General features: G+C 56.9%; 1 protein-coding gene across 1 annotated transcript in view; it reads left to right on the forward strand.

Moving 5' to 3' along the window:
• Positions 1–16,967, forward strand: part of DNHD1 (dynein heavy chain domain 1) — an 86,534-nt gene that overhangs the window by 16,419 nt on the left and 53,148 nt on the right. The window contains exons 18-28 of the mRNA XM_054974593.1: positions 684–809; positions 1,105–1,202; positions 1,379–4,441; positions 4,612–4,697; positions 7,548–7,740; positions 8,208–8,499; positions 8,603–9,394; positions 9,431–10,376; positions 10,480–10,703; positions 10,999–11,203; positions 12,528–12,630. Of these exons, the coding sequence (XP_054830568.1) occupies positions 684–809; positions 1,105–1,202; positions 1,379–4,441; positions 4,612–4,697; positions 7,548–7,740; positions 8,208–8,499; positions 8,603–9,394; positions 9,431–10,376; positions 10,480–10,703; positions 10,999–11,203; positions 12,528–12,630 (6,128 nt within the window). The remainder of the gene's footprint in view (positions 1–683; positions 810–1,104; positions 1,203–1,378; positions 4,442–4,611; positions 4,698–7,547; positions 7,741–8,207; positions 8,500–8,602; positions 9,395–9,430; positions 10,377–10,479; positions 10,704–10,998; positions 11,204–12,527; positions 12,631–16,967) is intronic.

Here is a 16,967-nt window from a genome sequence, read left to right on the forward strand (position 1 = left end):
GCGTATCTCTGTGTCTATTCAAAGTTCAATGCGTTTCGTAGTAGACTCTGATCTGATTTAAAATCAATCTTAGATTTATTTGAGAGATGTTAGGAGATTTATTGTATTGCATGTATTTGCTCTTCAAATATAGGATTCATTTCAATGATCCGTTATATTTTAGTATCTTGCTTAATTAAAAAGATTAGACTTTATTCCAATAAAGAATAATGATTGAACTCCAAAAGGAAGTCTTTGCGCCTTGGTGAGGTTAACAACAACCCACAAATCAGTTGGTCTAAGAGTGGGCTTCTCTGACGGGGAGAGAGAGAGAGTGCGGCTTTTAGGTCTCAGGCGGAGCTGACAGTGTGACACTGGGAGAGATCCCTGTCTTTCGGTGCTACACCTCTGAAGATGCCAGCCACAGCTGCTGGTGACACGTCAGGAACTACCATGCCAAGACCACGGCAATACAGCCCGGAAAACCCACAACCACCAATACTCCAAACTGTCAGATCCGCAATTCCATCTGTAACCAAGAGAAACAACCAGGGCCCTAAAGACAGCCCCGGAAGGGGCCAGGCAGACCTCCCGGGAGCGGGGCGGAGTTCCAGCGGTGGCCCCTGCACGCCCCTGGCACGTACGCGTGGGAAGGAATAGGGGTGGCTGACCACTTCACCTCACCCGCCCCCTCTTTGCCCCAGACGTTGCGGAGCTGAAGGCTGCGGTGGAGCAGGGCCTGCTGACCCTCCAGCACATGATTCTGTCCCCCTACTCTGCGGACCTCCGGGAGGAGGCGGTGAGCTGGGCCTCCACGCTGCGTTCCTTCGGTGAGGAGGCAGGGGGGGCTGCTGGGGGGGGCTCTTTGGAGGAGGTTCGTTGCAGAACTGGGGCAGGCTGGGCCTTGCACGTAAGGGCCAAAATCCAGCGTGGCACCGTAGAGACTGGCAGCATTGACTTCTGCCTGAGGTTTTTGTGAGCCGCGCTGTTTTCTTCTGATACGCAACTTTTGTTGTATTTTGCCACAATAGCTAACAGGGCTGCCCCTTTGCGAGACGTAGCTGGTCACCATCTCTTCCCTCCCCTCTCTCCTCTCGCCCCGTTCTTTTTTTCCTTGACCAAAAGAATCTCTTCTGGAGGCCTGGGTCAGTTTCCAGCAGAAGTGGGTTTTCTTGAATATTGTGCTGCATGAAATGGATATCAGCCTGCCCAGCTCAGAGCTGGTGAGTCCTGGCATAGCTCCCCTCAGGCCTGCTGCTGCTCCACCCCTGGGCACGTCTGCTCCCTGAGGTGCGGGCCTCTGGTCCTGTGCGCAGGCTGCAGCCTCCCGGAGAGAGCCCCGCGGCTGGCTTCCCTGCCTCGGCACATAGGAGCCACCCCTGTGATCTCTTCCCTGCAGGACTCTCGGTTCCAGCTGGTGGACGCCCACTTCCGGGAGTTCATGCAGGTGACGTGCAAGGACCCCCTGGTGCTCTCCAGCGTGCGACCGGCCCCTGGCTCCAGCCGAGAGAGCCGCTTCGTGGGTGGCACCTTACAGGCGTCTTTGGCAGAGGCTTCCGCGGAGCTGCGGGGCATCATTCGGGCCCTGGGCTACGTGCTGGAGGCCACGCGCATGGGCTTCCCCCGCCTCTTTTTCCTCAGCAACGAGGAGCTCATTGCCCTGGTGGCCACCACCTGCGAGCCGGCGGATGCTTCCACCTGGTCCCAGCGTTGCTTCCCAGGGGTGCGGCAGCTGCAGCTGCTCATGCCTTCTGCCCTCCAAACCTTTAGCGCTTTCTCTGCCCAGCAGCCTGAAGTGCAGGTGACTGGCCTGGTGGGGGACCACGGTGAGAAGCTGAAGCTGTGTGCTTCTGTATTCCTCAGCCGGAAAGCCACTCAGTGGCTCTGCACCCTGGAACAGCGCATGAAGGAGACCCTCTTCCACAGGCTGCAGGACTGCATGTCCCAGCGGTTGGCCCTGCGGCCACAGCTCGATGTGGCCTTTGAACAGCCCCCTGGCCCCACGGAGCTGCCCCTTCACCTGCTGGCAGAGCACTGGATGACCCTGGGCACTGCCTTCCCGGTCCAGTGCGTGCTGCTGGCTGAAGAGGCATCGTGGCGCGTGGATGTGGAAGAAGCCCTGGTGGATTCCAGTGGCCGGCCAGGCCTGAACCGCAAGCTGCGCCTGAAGCTGGAGGCACTCAGCCACTACATCCGCAATTACCGCAGCCTCCATGCCTGGCAACCTGAAAGCGACTCTCTCGGTGTCCTGCTGGGCGGCCTCCTCCTCCTCACCGTCCAGCAGCGCGACATTCTCTCCCAGCTGCTGGGCGGCAAGGTGAGCTCCCCGCAGGCCTTCGAATGGGCCCGGCGCTTCAAGTACCGCGTGGCCCTGAGAGCCGAGAGAGCCAAGGCCGCTCGGGGGGCTCCCGGCCGGTGGGTGGGCAGCCCCCCTGGCTGCTGGGCAGAGGTCCTGGACAGCTGCTTCCCTTATGACTACGAATACTTGGGGCCCAGCATGCGTCTCCTGGGGAGCCCCTGCCTCGACAGGGCCTTCCTGGGGCTGCTCCTGGCCCTGGAGGATTTCCGCTGCGGAGGGCTGCTGGGCCACCCAGGCGTGGGCAAGTCCCACGCCGTGAAGGGGCTGGCACAGGCCCTGGGCCGCCAGCTGGTCACTCTGCACTGCTCCCCGCAGATGTCCCTCAGCTGCCTGGGCCGCCACCTAAGCGGGGCGGTGCATGCAGGGGCGTTGCTGCTGCTGGAGTCGGCTGAGCAGCTGGAGCCAGCTGTGCTCTCTGCCTTCAGCCAACTCCTGGTTGACCTGCGCAGGCTGTGCTTGAGCCTGAAGGAGGGGCGGGGGGGCACAGCAGGCACCCCTCCAGCCAGCCCGGATTCTGCGGACTCCGGCAGCGACAGCGAGGGGCAACCAGCAGTAGCTTTGCCAGAGCTGGGCACGGATGAGGCGGAACCGTACCACCCCCGGGTCCTGGGCAACATCCTCTTTGCTGGGCGGCTGCTGCGGGTGCGAGAGACGTATGGCTGCGTGGCCACCTTGTGGCACGTCCCAGAGCCTCTGCGCCTGGCCCTTCGCCCCCTGGTCATTCTGGCCCCAGACCCCACCAAACTGGCAGAAGTCACCCTTCTAGCAGCTGGCTTCCGGGAGGCCAGGCGCCTAGCGGAGAAGCTGAGTGCCTTTCTGCGCCTGGAGAGAGAGCTGGGCTCGGGCCCCCCAGCCAGCCAGACGGCTCTCATCAGGGAGGTGGTTGGCCGGGCCATCAGCATCTTGTTTAGCCCTTTGCCTCGGTGGGACCCGTTGCTGTCCAGGCCCTCCCCCAGGACCACTTTCTTTCTAGGACTGGAGGAAGAGCCGGCTGTAGTCAAAGCCCTGTGCTGCTCCCCTTTGCTGGCTGGCCCCGAGTGCCCCCGGCTGCAGCACGTGTGGGACTTGCTGCGCGGCATCTTCCCCTCCGCTGCCCTGCAGCTGCCTGAGCCTCCAGCCTTCCCGCGGCTCCAGAGTGCCCTGGTCGCCCAGCTGCACGAGGAGAAGCTGCACCCAGACCCTCAGCTCCTCAGCACGGCAGGCCAGCTCTTCCAGGCCCTAGGGAATGCCAGCGGCGTCCTTCTGCTGGGGCCCCCAGGGAGCGGCAAGACCACCACCTGGCAAATGCTGGCCAAAGCCCTGAGCAGGCTGGCAGCCAGTGAGGCTGCTGCCCAGGGGCGCAAGCCCAGCACCCACGGGGCCGCCACTGCCGCCCCCTCCTTCCACCCCATCAACACGGTCTGCATCTGGCCCAACGGCCTGAACGCGACGGAGTTCCTTGGCAGCCTGGAGGATGGCGTCTGGCGGGACGGGGTCCTTTCCCGGCTCCTGCAGAGAGCTGCCACCTCCGCCGTGGCGGGTGGCGCAGGAGAAGGGAGCACCCAGCAGTGGCTGGTGCTGGACGGGGCGGCCAGTGCCGCCTGGCTGGAGCCCATCTCCTCGCTCTTCGACCCCAGGCCCGCCCTCAGCTTGCCTAGTGGGCAGAAGCTGCAGCCTCCAGGAAATATCAAGGTCCTCTTTGAGATGGCGGACGCTTCTGGGGTGCCCCCCTCCATCTGCACCCGCTGTGCCCTCTTGCACTGCAGCAGCTCCAGCCTCTGGCAGGGCGTGCTGGCTTCTGCGCTGGTCCCCGTGTACCGGACCTACAGTGTGACCCAGCAGAGCCTGGCCATGTTGCGGGAGCTGGCAGAAGAGCTCTTCCCCCCAACGTTCACGTTCCTGCAGCGGCACTGCTCCTGGGTCCTGCTCCCCCACGTCAGCCCACAGGGGCCCACGGTGCAGGGTGTCCAGGAGACCACGGCCTTTGCCAGGATTCTGCACGCGCTGCTGGAGCAGTACCTGCGCCGGGAGAAGATCAGGAGCATGGCTGCCCCAGAACTGCCAGGTGAGCAACGTGACGTCGGCGAGAGGGAAGCTGCCGCCAGCCCTCTTTCCCAGCCCTGGGTGTGAGTCCTACAGTCCCCTTGGGTGTTGGGGGGGGGGGGCGCGAGGGTGGAGAAGGACCCCGCCCCCCCCCCCACACACACACCAGACTTCTTAGGCCTCTTTCTGCAGCCATCAAGAGCAGCTCCTTTGGCACCAGCTCCTCTTTTTATTCTGCCCGGTTGGATGAGGCTGTCCCTGCACACCACCATGCGCTGGCCCAGAGCATCTTCGTCTTTGCCTACATCTGGGGCTTTGGGGGCCACCTTCACCCCAGGTACTCCCCTGCTGCGGGTGGGCTCCATGCTGGCTCTCAAACACTCTCTTGCATGGTGAAGGCGAGCTGGAGGGGGCGTGGAGGGGAGTGGGGGGGGAAGCCTGTGCTCGTCTGGACTGGGAAGGAAGAGCCACCAGGCAATGCGGTGAAGGAAGGAGTGCTTTTCCTGCTGCAGAGGAGATCTCTGGGCTGCAGGGGCTCCTGTCTCATGGCAGAATGGCCCCACTGGCCCGTGAGCTCTGCTCCATTTCCCCCTCTGCGGCGTCTAGGCTACAGCAGCCACCCCGAGTCTCCACCCGGCCTGCCCAGCTTCAGAGGGGGTTCTCTTTTCCCCTCCACTGCCCTGCCACTAACTGGCCATTTTAGGACTTGACCCACCCAGAGAGCCAGCTTCCCTTCTGCCCAGGGCCCGTGTCTCCCACTACCCAAGGTCTGGTTACCACAGGGATAGCTAACCATATGTGTGCTCTACTGGGGGAATTGTGATACAGACAGTGACTGCCTCCTTTCCCTGGTGCCTGTTTTAAATAATATGTTCAAACGGTGGAGGTCTAAGTGGTATGAGAAAAACTATCAGCATATAAAATAGTAAATCTTATCTACTAATAGCCAACAGGCAAAGATCTGAGGAGACTTAAATCCAGAGATTAGAGTTATAAACAGGCAAGACAGATCTTCCTACACGCCTGAAAAACAGCTGAACCCCCTGATGTCTGCATACTAACCAGAGACATTACAGTCCCTTACACAGGGAATAATCACACCTGAAAGATTTATGCCAGGATTTACGCCCAGGCCTCACTCTGCTCCAGCTCCTCCTCTTCCCCTACTTCTGTGATTTTTAAAAAATACATATCACCAAAATGATTTTCATGGCTTAAGAAGTGAGCTCTAACTCATAATGCCCTCAGTGGCTGTTGCTAGGTAACAATAGCAGTTTAGCCAGTATTCCAGGCTTGGTTTCTGTCAGTAAAAGGAAGGGGGAGGGAACAGGGCTCTTTCCGGAGCTGTTTTGGCCTTTGAGGGAAGGCTCAATGGGGACAGGCCCAGAAGCAATCAACGTGACTTGTGGCTGCATGACTTGCTTGATTCATCAAAGCCTGGCTGCTTGCTACTGTTCAACAGGAGCCCCCACAACAAAAGCCAGTGTAGTGGTTAGAGTTTCAGAGCAGGATGTCGGAGTCCCAGGTTCAAATCACCACCACTCTGCTGTGGAAGCTCCCTGGGTGACTTTGATCCAGTCGCACCCTCTCAGCCTGACCTACCTCACAGAATTGTTGTGAGGATAACGTAGAGGGAAGGAGAATCATGTAAGCTGTTTTAAGTTCCCATTGTGGAGAAAGGCAGCAGATGAATGAAATAAGAAATCTAGGTGAATATGGGGGGGGGGGATAAAAGTAAGCTGTTTAGTATATTTGAATGAGAGGAGGATGTAGGGAAAGGTGAGCAGAGGGAGGCTGCCAGGAGGAGGGCAAGAGGAGAAGGGGACACAGGGGGAAATACCTCCCCCCCTCCCGGCAGGTCCTTGCAGGCTCCCCAGCCTGCCACTGGGTCCAGCTCAGCTGGTCCCATACACTGGGCCAGAGGTGACTGGCTGCTTGGAAAGGGAAGGGGGGAAAGGTGGGTGGGAAGGAGAGAAGGAAGCAGAAAACGGGGAGAGGCAGGAGAGGGAAAGAGGGCATAGTGGGGGGAGGGAAATGGGGGGCCTCCCGTAATTTATTGAAAGCAAACAGGCCAACGTCTTGCTTTCTGCAGAGCAGCGGTTTGTGCAAAGGATGCAAAAGAAAAGACGTAAACATGTGATGCTCTGTCCCTCGGCCCTAGACATGCTTTAACCAGGGCTTTTTTTCAGCTGGGACGTGGTGGAACGGAGTTCTGGAACCTCTTGAAAGTGGTCACATGGCCAGTGGCCTCACCCCCTGATCTCCAGAGAGGGGTGTTTAGATTGCCCTCTGCGCTGCTTAGCAGCGTGGAGGGCAATCTACACTCCCCTCTGTCTGGAGATCAGGGGGTGGGGCCACTGGCCATGTGACCATTTTCACCGAGGGCGATTTAAACTTTAAAAAACTCCTCCTTTATTCCAGCTGACCCAAAGTGACGTCATTGTGCAGTCCTGAGTTCCATCACTGAGTTCCACCACCTCTTTTCCCAGAAAAGAAGCCCTGGCTTTAACTGATCTTGTTCTAAGGCAGGCCCTTAGAGTTGGCGAAAAGATGGGGTAGCATAGCTGTTAAGGAGTTGGGCTGCAATGCAGCCCTTTGCTGGTTCGACTCCCACTCCTGCCCCGAGCTCAGCAGGTGGCCTCGGGTCAGCCCCTCCTCTCGACCCAGCTCCCCAGCAGCACGGTGGGGTGATAACTAGCGCTGACCTAGTTCACTGCTCTGAGTGGGGCACGCATCTGTCCAGATGGGCACAGCATGCAGAAACGGCTGGTTTGTTGTTGCTGCCTTGGAATCTTTGTCCTCTCTTGTGTCCCAAGTCTCTGTGCAGGCTCCAGCGAAGGGCTGAGCTGGCCATTACGCGACCTCTTGCCAGAAAGGCATTTCCAAAGCGTTGATGGTTGGGACTTGACAATGCTTGGAAGCAGTTATCTTCCACCACACCTGTCTTGGGCAAACTAAGAAAAACTTTTAAAAACCAAATGTGTAGGGGGAGGTGCAAAGTCCGAACCTCAAAATAAAATGGATTTCTCTGCATCATCCAACGATACAAACTAGGAAAGCTCCTTATAATGCAGAAAGGGGAGCTGTTTGTTTCCCTCTTCCCCATGGGCGGGTTAGAAAGGAGGACCGGAGGACAGAGCAGTTTGTGGCTTGGGAGCTCTCAGTGGTCACCTCTCTCTTTGTGCAGGCACTGGCCTCTCTTTGAGCAGTTTGCCCGCCGGGCTCTCCGCAACAGCCGCTACGTGATACACCTCCCTGCTGCGGCCTCTGCCTTTGACCTCTGCCCACTGCCTGAGGATGGTTCCTTGGTGCCCTTTGATGGGCAGTACCTGTCCTGCCGGGTCAAGAACATCCCCGCAACCTTCTGTGTCCTGCCACAGGTACGTCTGAACCCACGGCAGCCGCCTGTGTGTGTGCGCGCATGCACGCACATTTCCCAGAGCTGGAAGGCCTGTGATAAGCGCCCCGTTCATTTGTAGATCTCACTGCCAGAGAACGTAACAGTGGCTTCTGGCTTGGGGGGTGGAATTAGACACAGTCATGGAGAAGGAGGGATCTGACTAAAGGGAGCCTCCGTGCTCAGAGGCAGCCACCCTCGGCCCATGGTGGGAGGAGGTGACAGCTGCTCGTGCTGCTGCTGCCGCCGTGGCCCAACCAGGTGTGCCTCTTGGCTGCTGTAGGAAATGGCATGTTGGTCTGGGGCTTGGGTTCTCGCTTGCTTGCTGAAGGTAAGTCTGGGCTGCGCCTGTGCCTGGGTGCCCACGAAGCTGCCTGAGAGGGGATCCTTCTGCCCCAAGTGCCATGTGGCAGAGAGGTTGCAGGAGCTAGCATGAGTCTCTCTTGGCAGTATGAGCGGGTGCTGTACGTTCTGGATCTACTCCTGGGAACCAACCAACCCGTCCTCCTCGTGGGGGAACCTGGCTGTGGGAAGACCTCCTTTGCTGAGACGCTGGTGCAGCCCAACCGCCCGTACCAGCGGGTGTGTGTCACCCTCGCCCTGAAGGCCACCCACCTGCGCCAGCTGCTGCAGAGGAAGTCCCAGGACAAGGGCCCTTACCCCTTGAGCCAGTCTGCGCGGGCGAGGGCCATGAAGGGCCGCTGCCTCTTCTTGTTGGAGGACCTGCACATGGCCCCCCTGGGTGAGTGGCAGGCGTTTCTTTTCAGGGGGCCACCGTGGAGGAGGGAGCTGGGGGGCTGGGCTTACGCTCCTTTCCCCATGCTCTTCCTTCTCCCTCCTGGCAGATCCAGGCCGGGGCACAAGCCCCGTCGTTGAGTCTCTGCGCCAGGCCCTGTCCCAGCAGCAGTTCTACCACGCCGAGACGCTGGAGCTGCAGCACTGCCCGGCCATGGGCTTCAACTGCTTTGGCACGCTTTCCACCCCAGTGGTTGGGGCATTGCCACCGTGCCCCCGCTTCAGTAGGCTGTTCAGCACGGTGGTGCTGCCCCCCCTCACGAGAGAAGCCCTCCTGGGCTTGCACGCGCCTGTTGTCTTGGCCTGGCTGGAGAAGTTTCCCCTGCTGACCCGGCACAGCGACTTAGCGGCTGCCCTGGTGAAGGCCACCGTGGAGGCCTACGAGGCTGTGAGGAGCCAGTTCCCTCCCTCTCCCGCCTGCACCCTCTTCCACTTCTCCCTGCACAGCATCCAGCAGGTGTTCAAGGGGTTGTTCCTTCTGCGGCCCCGCCCAGGCATCCACCTGAGCTGCCCCTTGGAGGAGCAGGGGGCCAAGCCCATGTCCAGCAGCAGACGCGGCTCCGCAGGAGCCCGAGCAGCCGTCGGCACGAGCTACGCTGTGGTGCTCAGCATCCGCCTGATTGTGCGCCTCTGGCTGCACGAGTCTCTGCGCACCTTCTGTGACCCACTGCGGGGGAAGCAGCACCGGGCGGCCTGTGGGCAGCTGCTTCTGGAGATTGCCATAGCCAATTTTTGCGCCAAGCGCACCTTGCTGCACACCGAGCCCTCCCTCGGCCTCCAAAGCTCTGACCTGCCTAGCCGGACTCACGTTTCCTTCCACTTCGCCAGCCTCTCCAAGTCTGGTGCCTTGGCACCTCTCTCGGAGGAGGAGCTACTAGAGGAGGAGGAGGAGGAGGAGGAAGAGGAGGAGGACCTCCTCCCTGGCCCTGGGGACCACCAGGACTTCCCTGGCGGCATTGAGGTGGACCGCCCAGATCCCTGGGACCCCGTGGAGCAAGCGCCTGCCCTGGCGCTGGATTCTCCTGACCCAGAGGAAGAGCCCGCCCCGGGGGAGCTGGACAGTGAAGGCCCCAAGGCAGAGCCAGATGAGGCCGAGGGGGGGAGGAAGCCTGAAGCAGCCTTCCTGGCGCCTGTGCATGGCCGGCGCCGGACTCACGAGTCTCACCTGCCCCCCCACCGAGGCAGCCTCTCGAAGGCCAAGCGCCGCCTGTCCTCCAAGAAGGAGAGCTCTGGCCCACTGCTGCCTGTCCATTTGCTGCTCCTGCCGGGCGAGTCGCCGAGAGACATCGTGTTTAGCAAGGAGCTGGGCCCCGAAGCCCACCACCCGAGTGCCCACAACCCCTATCAGGAGAGGCTGTGGAGGTCTCTGGAGAGCCAGCTCCGCCCCTTGCTGCCCTCGGACTTCTTGCTGCCCTCGGCGGTTCTGAAGCACGTGGTTCACCTGTGCCGCCTGCTGAGCGGCCCAGAGAAGCACGGCGCCCTGGTGGCCTTCCGCCGGTGCCTAGGGCGGCAGACGCTGGTGGCCCTTGCGGCTCAGGCCACTGCCTCCCTGCTGATGGAGCTGCCTGCGGATGCCGACGAGGCTCAGGCATTGGCTGTGCTGCGCCTGGCGAGCTGGCAGGCAGGCGTCCGGGGCCAGCGGGTGCTGCTGCTGGTGCATCCCCAGCTCAGCCTGGCCCCCTTGCACCTGGTGCTGGCCCTGATGGCAGAGGGGACGTGCCCAGGCCTCTACGGCCCGGAGGACACCATGCTCATCATCCAGGCCCTGCTGCAGGAGAACCAGGGCATCAAGCGCTCCATGCGGGATGACCTCATTTTGCAGAGGTGAGGGGAAGGGGGGGGAGAGGAAGGCAGGGGCGGGGCGGGGCGGGGCGGGCTCTCAGGGCCGGCCTACAGGCCCTCCTCTGGGCTGCTTTCTGTGCTGCAGGTTCTTCCAGTTTGTGCGCAACAACTTGCACGTGTTTCTGCTGCTGGGGGCCCCCGGCTGGCAGGGCTCAAGTGCTCTGGGGCTCCCCCCGCTCACCACCACGGCCCTCTCCCGCTGGCTGTGCAGCCTGAAGATCTACCAGGCCTGGAGTTTGGAGTCCCTGCAAGAGGTGGCCTGCAAGCACCTCCGGAGCCAGCTGAGCCAGACCACCCTGTTCTCGCCCGGTGGGTGCCTCCCCCGCCCCAAGCAGGCTTTTGGGGTGCCCCCCATAGTCCCAGGGAGTGGCTCGTTTCTCACGTGGGATTCCCCAGTTCCTGCTCAACCCTGACGCCCTGAAATTACTGGGGGTTTTCTTCGCGGAAGAGCAGCGCTCCCTGCCGCCTTTGCTCCGGGACCTCCCCGCACACACCTGCGCCTGAGCCTTGAAGCTCATTGGCCGGTGGGCGGGGCCACGGAGGAGTGGCACAGGGAGGTTCCCATCTCTACCATCTGACCGAGGCGTCTCTGCTGCCCTGCTAGTCACAAGCTCCCTGCACGCCCACCAGGACATGGTGCCGAGCGTTGCCAAGGCTGCAGCTCTGGTCCACGCCTCGGCCACCACCTACAGCACGTACCTGGCCGCCCGCCTGCCTCTCATCACTCCAAGGAGCTTTCTGGACCTTCTTGAAACCTTTGCATGGCTCTTTGTCCGCCTGCAGGAGCGGAATTGCAAGCAGTTGGACCGGTGAGTAGGGTTGGGGCACAAGCCCCGTCCTCGGTGCCGGCCATAGCGAGCCCAGCGCCTGTTTCCCTTGGCTCCGGAGCCCCGATCTCGGCGCCCCCCCCCATCAGTTTCCTCTTCAGAAAACTGACTTTGAGCAGTGCACACAACTCTGCGTCTAGGGCGTGTTGGTATTTGCTTTCAGCAGTAGCTCTGTTTGAGAAACAAGGTCTCACCACCAGCAAGACGGATGAGTACATGCTGGCCCTTCTCCAGAAGAAGGTTAGCACCAGCTAACTCAAATCTCCTTTGGGATAGCTGCGTGTAAAGTAATACATTTGGGGCAAAAATCCTCACTTCAAGTCTATGCTTGAAAATGAATGACAAAGGACAGGAAGTCAAATTCTGTCATCCAGGAGAGAAAAGATAACGGCCGGCCGGCATCCTCAGGCCACTCTAGAAGTCCCCGGCATCCCTCCCTTGGGCATCTTGTGCTTGGCTCTGGTTGGTGGGCCTCAGAAAGGCGTGTGCAGTGCTGGAAAGGGTGTCGAGAAAGGCAGTCAGGCGGGTCCAGGGGCAGAAGCAAGCAAAGGCTGTGGCGTTTAGGGCTTGGGGGGGAAGACCCCGGGCCAGTAGGGCATGCAAGAAATTGAAGGAATTATTATGCATGGAGTGCAGAGAGGGAACGTTTCCTGCCTCTGCCACAAGAAACTGTTGGGCGAGACAAACAGGAGGGCTTCCTTACAGCACAGACAACGTACGGCATGTGCTGCCCCAGGAACGGTTGATGGCCCCAAGAGGCCAGACAGATTTCGGCAGGATGGTCCGCTAATAACAAGGCAAGGCAGTGACAGGGAGCCTCCACAGCAAGAGGCAATGTATCTCTGAATATTAGTTGGGTCAGGCTGTGACTCTCCAACCCTCGTCTTTTGGGGCTTCCCTGAAGCTCCGATCTGGCAGGGTGGGGCTATGAATCCAGGGCTGCCCGCTGCCGTTTGGTGCTGTGACCCTGACGCCATGCTGGCAGACCTTCACAAAGCAAACAGGGGCTTGTGCCATGGGGCTCTCCATGCCTCTCTTTGAACGGCAGCCTCTGAGTTTCTGTTGCCCCCTTTCAGTGTTCAGCACGTGCACAAGCTGGCGCAGGGGTGTGCAGCCATCTTGTAGCTGAGTCCTACCTTCCCAGGGGCTCTGGGGCCAGTCCTACCCCCCCAAGTGGGCTCAGCTTGGTCGTTTGGGGCATGTAGCAAAGGCATTTGGGGGTGTCTGAGCACCAGCTGACCTGTCGGGGGCTGTTCCTAGGCTGGGCAGGAGCCAAGCATGCTGGTGCTGATTTCCTTATTCACAGGATGAAGCTGGCCCTGCACAAGATGGAGGAAGTCAGCGAGAAGCAGCAAGCCCATGCGCGGAACGTGCGTCTGCTGCAGGAGAAGCTCGTGAAGGTCAAGCAGGTAAGACCTGCGAGCCGAGCCGTTGAAGGGGAACAGCAAGTCTTCTCACCTGATGAAAGGTTCTAGCAAGCCCTGCTCACAGCAACGGGCATGTCTGTCTCCATGGTCTCTTTCCGGGAGCCGTGCAGAAACCTCACTGGGATCCTCCCAGCTTCTTTCCGCAGTGGGGCAGGGTGCCCCCAATCTTCAGTTCCAAACCTGCTCAGGTGGAGCGCTAGGCAGTTACATGAGCAAAATGGTATTTACTCCTGGTGAAGGACACTGTTTTTCAAAAAGTACTCAGAGCCAAGCTACAAGTGACGAATGACACTTGCCTGGCAAGTGAACAGACTCACGTGTATTCCTCTCTGTTCACTTGCCGTTCACTTGCTCTCCACTTGATTGAGTGGAGGGCAAGTGGAGCGCAAGTGAACAGGGAGGAATACACGCGAGCCTGTTCACTTGCCGTTCAAGTGTCATTCGTCTCTTGTAGCTTGGATCTTAGACGAGGAGGTGGGTGTGCGGCAGAAAGGGAGATGGATCCCTCTGCTTGCTTCCTTTTGAAGAAACTGCAGGAAGGGGGAGGGGAGGCTGCACAGCCGTAGCCCCAAATTGGACCAATGCCCGGGGGGGGGGTCCCAGGCGGCTGCCTTGGTGGCTCCAGGTGTGTTGGGGCGGGGGCGGGGGTGGGGGGAGGTGATGGCTTGCGTTTTTGGACACGGTTGCCGTGGGTTGGCTGGAGGGTGTCCTTGCACTCCAGGAGCTCCTGCTGCCCCCACTTCTGTCCATTGGATCCCATGGTCAGGCCCTGATCTGGTTCGAATCTCAGCAGATCGTTGCAAGAAAGTGGCCCTGCTCCACGGAGGAGTCGCAGGGAGGGCTTGCTTCTTTTTTGGTGCATATGCGTGGCAGGGAATGTTAGGGGGAGGGTGCAGTGCAGCCGCACAATAGTTAACCTTCCAGAATGGAAAATGAAAAAGAGTCTCCTGGCCAACCCTTTCAAGTGCCGTAGCTTAGCTGGTTTGCATGCAGCCTGCCCACAGGAGGGGAGATGATCAACATGTTGTTTGTCTGAGGCAGCCAGAAAAGAGGGGGGAAACTTTGACTTGGCCCTGAGAAGAAGGCCTTTGTAGATGGGGACAGAGAATGTGGGTGCAGAAGGCACTATCGAGGAAGAGAAAGCACGCCACCTCCAAAGCTTGCTGGCTTGCTTGCTTTATTTATTTGTCATTTGTAGTTTGCCTTTCTCACCAAGACTCAAGGCAGATTACGTAGTGTGAGATGAGTGCAATCTATATCAAGGACCTTTCCATAAACAATGCCGCAGGGTAAATAAATGCGAGTTCACAAAAACGTAACATTAGCAGGAATCCAATACAGAGTTGAAGAAATGCTGAAACAGAACATAATCAGTTCTAGGACTGACATTAGACAACATAAAACTACCCAGTAGGATCATACTTGAAGCGCAGGTGCATGTAGGAGCACGTAATGCAGTGTGCATAGTGCTGAAGTCTGTGGTCCCTAACTCATTGGTGAAGCATCCCTTTGAGATCATCATCTCCCTGTACTGAAAGCAAAACAGAGTTCCGGTTTGCCAAGCCATATTTTGAAATCCAAAGGACAAATATGAATAGCGCTATTCTTAACGATGGGACTGGATTAAAGCTGAAAGGACGTCCAGTTGCAGGCGTGACTATCTAGATGCAAAAGAAACATCCAAAGCTGTGTGGCACTCATAGTAGGAACACGGAACGTGAGAAGTATGAGAACAGGTAAGCTAGAAATCGTAAAACAAGAAATGGAACGTTTAAACATTGCGGTCCTAGGTGTCAGTGAACTAATGTGGACTGACTCGGGACATTTTCAGACAGAAAATCACACAATGTTTTACTGTGGAAATGAACTCAAAAGAAACGGTGTTGCTCTAATAGTGAGGCAAGACATAGCACAAGCAGTCAAGAGCTACAACGCAAAGTCTGGCCGAGTAATAGCAATCAGGGAAAGCCTGTTAACATAACCATCATTCAAGTTTATACTCCGACAATGGTTGCTGAGGAAGAAGAAAGCGAAAACTTTTACATGAGTGTCCAAGAAGAAATTGATCATACCCCTAAACAAGACATGCTGATAATCATAGGTGACTGGAAAGCAAAAGTAGGCGATAAAGCAGAATCAAACATTGTGGGAAAATTTGGACTAGGATCATGAAATGAAGCAGGAGAGCGGCTCATAGAATTTTGTGAAGCCAACAACTTGTTTGTTGCTAACACATGCTTCAGGCAACCAAAAAGACGACTGTACACGTGGAAATCACCAGGTAATCAATACAAGAACCAAACAGATTACATAATTGGAAGCAGAAGACGGAGAAGTTCTATTCTCTCTGCTAAAACAAGACCAGGAGGTGACTGCCATACAGATCATGAGTTGCTAATCTCAAAAATTAGAATAAAGCTGAAGAGAAATACTAAAAGAATCATAATACCAAAATACAATCTAAAGGCTATTCAGAGAATTCAAAGTCCAGGTAAGGAACAGATCTGCAATACTAAGTTTAATTGATTGTGAGCCAGAAGAATTATGGGCTGAAACCAGAGATATTATCAAGGAAGGATGTGCAAAGACTATCCCTGTAGCCAAAAGAAAGGAGAAGCCTAAATGGATGTCTGAGGAAACTCTTAAAATTGCTAAAGACAGTTAGGAAGCAAAAACAAAAGGTGACAGAAATAGGGTCAGAATTCTAAATGCAGCTTTTCAGCAATCTACACACACAGACAAAGAAATCTATTATAATAACCAGTGCAAAGAAATAGAGAAGAACAACAAAAAAGGAAGAACAAGAGATGTGTTCCACAAGATCCGGGAAATCAAAGGGAGATTCAAGCCACGGCTTGGGATGCTGAAAGATCAACATGGAAATACAGTATCTGATCAGGACAAAATAAAGGAAAGATGGAAACAATACACTGAGGAACTACACAGAAGAGATTGACTGGAAACGCTCAGTCTACCTTCCAATCCCCAAAAAAGGGGACGCCAAGGAGTGCAGCAACTGTCGGACTATTGCATTAATTTCCCATTCAAGCAAAGTGATGCTCAGAATTCTACAGCAAAGACTCTTACCATGTATGGAACGAGAAATGCCAGATGTTCAAGCTGGATTCAGGAAAGGAAGAGGCACCAGAGATCACATTGCAAATTTACGATGGCTAATGGCACATACCAGGGAATTTCAGAAGAAAATCAGCCAGTGTTTTACAGATTACAGCAAAGCTTTTGACCGTGTGTGAATCATGAAAAGCTATGGAGAGTCTTAAAAGAAGTGGGAGAAGTTCCACAACATCTGATTGTTTTGATGCGCAACCTGTACTCCGGACAAGAGGCTACTGTCAGGACAGAATATGGGGAAACAGAATGGTTTCCAATTGGCAAGGGTGTCAGACAAGGATGCATATTATCTCCCTACCTGTTAACCTCTATGCAGAGTATATCATAAGGAAAGATGGATTAGATCTAGAAGAAGGTGGCGTGAAAACTGGGTGGAAGGAACACTAACAATTTGAGATATGCAGATGACGCCACATTACTAACAGAAAATAGTGGAGACTTGAAACGACTACTAATGAAGGTTAATGTATGAATGTGAAAGCTGGACAGTGAAGAGAATGGATTCATTTGAAATGTGCTGAAAGAGAGTTTTGTGGATGCCATGAACAGCCAAAAAGACAAATAAGTGGGTACCAGATCAAATCAAGCCTGAATGCTCCCTAGAAGCTAAAAGGATAAAATTGAGGCTATCGTACTTTGGTCACATCATGAGAAGACAAGACTCTCTGGAAAAGTCAATAATGCTAGGAAAAGTGGAAGGCAGCAGGAAAAGAGGAAGACCTAAAACGAAGTGGCTTGACTCAATCAAAGAAGCCACGTCCTCCAGTTTGCAGGATCTGAGCAAGTCTTCAGCCGGTGTCTGAAGCGTCTGTGGCCAACGTGAAGGGTCGGTCAAAGCCCGGGTTCCACAGGGCGGTGGCGTTAGAGAGGGCTGACCGCAGGTCTCGGAAGGCCACCTCTAGTTCTGGGGTCCACCGGACTTGGTTGGGCATCCCCTTCCTTAAGCAGTCCGTCAGAGGTGCCGCTCGGGAGGCAAAGTGGGGGATGAACCGCCCATAATACCCCAGCAGTCCCAAGAAACGCCGGACCTGCTTCTTGGTCTGGGGCTGTGGGGCATCGGCTATAGAGGCCACCTTGTCCGGCGGTGGTCGGACCCGTCCTCCCCCGACCACAAAGCCAAGGTACTGCAGCTCCTGGAACCCCAGATGGCTTTTCTTTGGGTTGGCCCGCAGTCCGGCCTGTTGAAG

Source organism: Eublepharis macularius, chromosome 3 (assembly GCF_028583425.1).
Source record: "Eublepharis macularius isolate TG4126 chromosome 3, MPM_Emac_v1.0, whole genome shotgun sequence".
Lineage (NCBI taxonomy): Eukaryota > Metazoa > Chordata > Lepidosauria > Squamata > Eublepharidae > Eublepharis > Eublepharis macularius.